This window comes from Haliotis cracherodii, unplaced genomic scaffold, assembly GCF_022045235.1.
Source record: "Haliotis cracherodii isolate W230 unplaced genomic scaffold, xgHalCrac1.p SCAF_10, whole genome shotgun sequence".
Taxonomy (NCBI): Eukaryota; Metazoa; Mollusca; class Gastropoda; order Lepetellida; family Haliotidae; genus Haliotis; species Haliotis cracherodii.
In genome coordinates, this window is record NW_027266265.1 from 56889575 (window position 1) to 56894632 (window position 5058).

Consider the following 5058-nt stretch of genomic DNA (forward strand, 5'->3'; position numbering starts at 1 on the left):
AAAGGTTCCTATGTCGTTTGACACTTCTTTGATGGAGATGTGTATGCCGACGTTGCAGCAGCAGTATTGACAGCTGCGAGTATCAGGAACTCTGTTTCGGCCAGACACAAACTATAATCTGCTTCTTGGAGAGTCTCAGTGACATGAGACTACATTAATGGTATTGGGGCACGGTCGTAGTACTGAACGAAAGCGGCAACACATGATCTACTAAATATGTTGACAGTGGAAATACATAGGTTGGAAGCTTGAGCGTAGTCCTTCAAGGATCCGGACGTCACTCTGGTCTGGGGCACAGCACGCTGTGTCTGGTGCATGCTGGATCCGGTGTAGTGGGTTGGATCCCAGGTCTGATTCCAGGTATGATCCTAGGCCTGATCCTAGGTCTGATCCTAGGTCTGATCCTAGGTCTGATCCCAGGTCAGATCCGAGGTAAGATCCCAGGTAAAATCCCGGGTATGATCCATGGTCTTATCCCAGGACTGACCCCAGGTCTGATCCCAGGTCTGATCCCAGGTCTGATCCCAGGTCTGATCATAGGTCTGATCCCAGGACTGACCCCAGGTCTGATCCAAGGTCTGATCCCAGGTCTGATCCCAGGTCTGATCCCAGGTCTGATCACAGGTCTGATCCCAGGACTGACCCCAGGTCTGATCCAAGGTCTGATCCCAGGTCTGATCCCAGGTCTGATCCCAGGTCAGATCCCAGGTCTGATCACAGGTCTGATCCCAGGTCTGATCCTAGGTCAGATCCCAGGTCTGATCACAGGTCTGATCACAGGTCTGATCCCAGGTCTGATCCCAGGTCTGACCCCAGGTCTGATCCCAGGTCTGATCCCAGGTCTGATCCCAGGCCTAATCTAATCTAATCTAGGCTTGTTACTCCAGCAAAGTGGTAAACGTCCACGAACGCCACTTACGCCACCTACGTGTCTTTCCTCTCAAACATGCCGACACATCTTTGTATGATAATATTGCAGCGTTGTCAGATAAGCTCGCTCAGCAAGGGCATCATGACATACGGGCACGGGGGTCCAGTCCGGCGCAATACCTCGCTGTGAGGAGCTGCCACAGGCGCTTGTGGGTTCGAATACTAAATTCTCCAGCTCTACATCAATGCCTTTTGAAGTTACCAGAGCACAGGCGCTACGTCACGTGAGTTGTTCCTCCATCATCAAGCCACAAGCCAGACATATACATGAACCACGGTCCAGTTTGTTTGTGTGTTTGTTTGTTTTTGTGCACTCAGCAGTATTCCAGCTATGTAACGGCGGTCTGTAAATAATCGAATCTGGACCAGACAATCCAGTGATTGACATCATGAGCATCTATCCACGCTATTGCCATTCGATGACATGCATCAACCAAGTCAGCGAGCCTGGCCATCCGATCCTTTAGTCGCCTCTTACAAGCATAGTCGCTTTTTACGGCAAGCATGGGTTGCTGATGTGGTTTCCAAAGTTGGTAGTAGATATGGATAGTGAGACAAAATATGTCTACGAGTATTAAGCTAATTAGCGGTGGTTTTCAAAACGCTTTATGGTAGACACGTGGAGGACATTTTCAAATTTGACGCCAATTTTCACTTGTGCCATGTTTCCATGTTTTGGCAGGTGAAGAATTGACTTGTGTTATGGCGGATGCCACTGGTGAGACAGGATACGCTCACCCTTTCGAGAACACCTGGTATCATCACTCTTTGATAGTGATTCATAAACACATGCTCATGCTATAATCGGAGTCGTACAATGGGCTCTGCTTTTAGCAGAGAAGTTCCTGTGTTTTTAATAGGTTTTTGTCACTTTTTTAATAGGTTTCTGTCACTTTTTATTATCATTATTATTATTATTATTATACAAATAGCCTCAGAATACGACAGCGATGACGTCAATGGGCTGTCGTTTTAACGTGCACTGTTTTCTAAAGTCTCGAACAGAACTAATTGATCCGACCATGTTGATGAGCTTCAAGAGCTTGAGTCAGAAACATGGGATTTCTAGGCTACTTTCTCGTGTGGCCGATATGAGGGCTCACGACCTTGTCAGACTTTCCATTACGTTAGAGTCCCCTGATGCTCTGCCCCCTGTGATGTAAGTGGAGCTATAGGGAGGTGTCTGTCTCAGGTGCGGGTCTCATGAATGACAGACATGTGGTGTTTGATGAGATTAATCATAGAGGATGTGGAGTTTGGTGATGTTTTTCATGTGCTTGGGCAATGCCTGGAGGTATTGACAAACGATTTATCTCGTAACATTTGTTTTTTATCGCAGATGACATTGGGTTTTTCTAAAATATACGTAATTGATATGTATTTTTTTCCAAATACAGTAGGGGATCAAATCATATGTTAGTGCCGAGTATTAGAACAAAGATAAATGTTGGAGACGAGATATATTTTTTCATTAAATCTATCAGCATATCTTGTTTTTACCAAATAAACTTTTCAATAATGTATTTTTTGTGGCAACAGTGTAGCATATGTATTGTTTCAAGCAATTTTCTTTTTTTCGATAAAATCCCTTGCTTGGTTAAACCAAGGGGTAAAAAATTATAGATCACTTATGCTATGTTCACCGAAAAAACCCAAATGCACTTACCATGTGATGTTTTAGCCTCCCACACATTCAGGTCTCTACCTCCCTCGTTAATCACCGTTATAACATGAACTGATGTTGTGTCAGTAATCACAGATTCATGTTTTAAAATACCCCCTGACAACCAAAGAATTGATCCAGGAGCATTTCTGTGAGATTAAATCGTAAAACATTCGCTGAGGGGAAAACTCTTTTTGTGACACGCTATGATAATAATTTTATTACCGTCTTCGCCATGCTTGTGGTTTCGACACAGGGGTCCATCCATGGTACGACCCAGAATATGTAGAGGGCCTCATCGAAAATGATAAATAAAAATTCTTTGGAATAGGTCCTTATACAGCCTCAGTATCCAGGACAAAAAACGATCTTGTCCTTTTTGATAAATCCAATCATTTACCAAATCATTTATATCATTGAATTTTCTGTTCCTTTTTTCACTCATGGGATTGACAAGATTCAGGAAAAACTTGGCAAATAAGTTGACCTCGCTTTCGAAATGACACTCTTGCATCCTAAGTACCAAGTTGTCCGACTCAACATTGTTCTCGGTGCCTTAGGTTTGGTACCTCCCAATCTGTTGACTGACATTTGGAGAGTACCCGGGTTTGCTACCAGGAATACAGCCATTCTGACAATCTGGGTAATGCAGAAGGCTGCAGTGTTGGGGAGTCTACCTGAGAGAAGTCCCATTCGCTGTCTGGGCTGCGTGTAGAGGTGGCAAGGGCCCTGAGCTGATGATGAGCCCAACCAGCCTGACTGTGCCAGGATCACCAAAACCTTCTTTGCTGCATGTTTTATTTTCCACAGCGCAAACTTCACCGAAGGACATGAGGCTACCGACAAATTGTCTATCAGTGGAATCGCCTGCCTTCAGCTTTGTAGTTTCCGGATACACGAGTGTATGTAATGGTACTGAAGAATGGAGACATCAGGTTATCTCGACAGTATCTCAGAATTAGTAGATTAAAGCGAAAACATCATTTCCATGATCATAAGAAATCGATGCCAAGAGCAGAATCCATTTTACGATTCCGACTTATTTGTAAATATGTGTTTATGAATCACTATCAAATAGTTATGAATACTAGGTGTTCGCGAAAAGGTGTGAGTATTCGGTCCAACCAGTGACACCCGTCACAAACACATGCAAAGACAAGTCAATTATTCACCTTAAACGACACGGGAACCTATGGTACAAGTTAAAATAGGGAATTGTATCAGACACCAATGCGTCATGTGGGTATTACGTTCACGGCTATTATTGACTTGGTATTTCTTTCAGCTTTGGGAGGGAAATGTTGGAAAGGAATTACTAACAAATCAGATTTCCTTTTAAATTCAGTCCAATTAGTAATAACTATGTCAGGTCAATGATATTTTAATTTTCTTGGTTATAGAAAGCGTCCTGTCTGTTCCTACATAAGACTTCCGGCGGGTGCATTTTGAATAAAAAATATTTTTAAATTTTAGCTTAACGCTACCATGTTGTGTACAAAATGACCGTTGCTCTCCTCACCAGAAATTGTTAGTATTGTGAGTCGAATGTGTCTGAGCTCTGAGTGAGTGAGTGAGTGAGTGAGTTGTACGGAGTCGTACAGTGGACTCAGTTTTTAATAGAGTTTTTATTATCATGGAAAATGTTTTGTTGCTTTTATTTAAGCCTGAAGAATAGCATATCATACCGCACTTGTGTGTTTGAACTCTGAGTGAATGAGTGTTATTTTACGAACAGCAAACAATAATGCCAGTGTGCAAATATTTTACATCAAACACCGATACCTGTTGGTACAGAACAGGCATCCGTTATGTAAATGACTTTTTGGAAAACAAAGGAATTTTTCTATCCTTTGAATCTTTAGTCAAGAAATATTATTTACAAACAAATTTCTTAATTAAATTTGTAATACAAACTCCATAAAACAATACTGCAGAAAAAAAATCAACTGGACGAATGTCAGCCCCGTCTTGAATCCCATTAGACCATTTATTCTGCAACACCCACGGAAATATGAAAAACGCACTCAATACCCTTTACAAGTCCAGTAAAGCAACATTATGAAAAACATCAAAATTCCACAAAATCGCGAAATAGTTTACAAGAAGTAATATCTTCAGAGGACTGGACAAGGATTTATAACGTGCCGTGTGGATACAAGAGTATTCCAGTAGTATAGGTAGACTGTAATACATGTTGCCTTTGTGACACTGACAAAGAAACGACTGAACACTTGTTTTGGGATTGCAGCAAAGTAAAAACGTTCTTGACATCAGTGTAACTTTGGCTAAGTACCAGCGCTCAAATATCATAGTGAATATCACCAAACGGCATGTTTTGCTTGGCTACCAATCCAGAAGTAATGACCTATCAAATCTTATAGTTATTGCTTGCAAAAAATGTCATTTTTTCCCCCAAAGATACAAAATATATACCGTCGTCCCAGAACTTCCAAAATGAACTTAAG

General features: G+C 41.9%; 1 protein-coding gene across 1 annotated transcript; it reads left to right on the forward strand.

The window, feature by feature from the left end:
* The first annotated feature begins 362 nt into the window (after nucleotides 1-362).
* LOC139453917 (tetra-peptide repeat homeobox protein 1-like) lies at nucleotides 363-863 on the forward strand. The gene has a single exon (XM_071235361.1). It carries the CDS (start codon nucleotides 363-365, stop codon nucleotides 861-863), a length of 501 nt encoding a protein of 166 aa, XP_071091462.1.
* The last annotated feature ends 4195 nt before the right edge of the window (nucleotides 864-5058 follow it).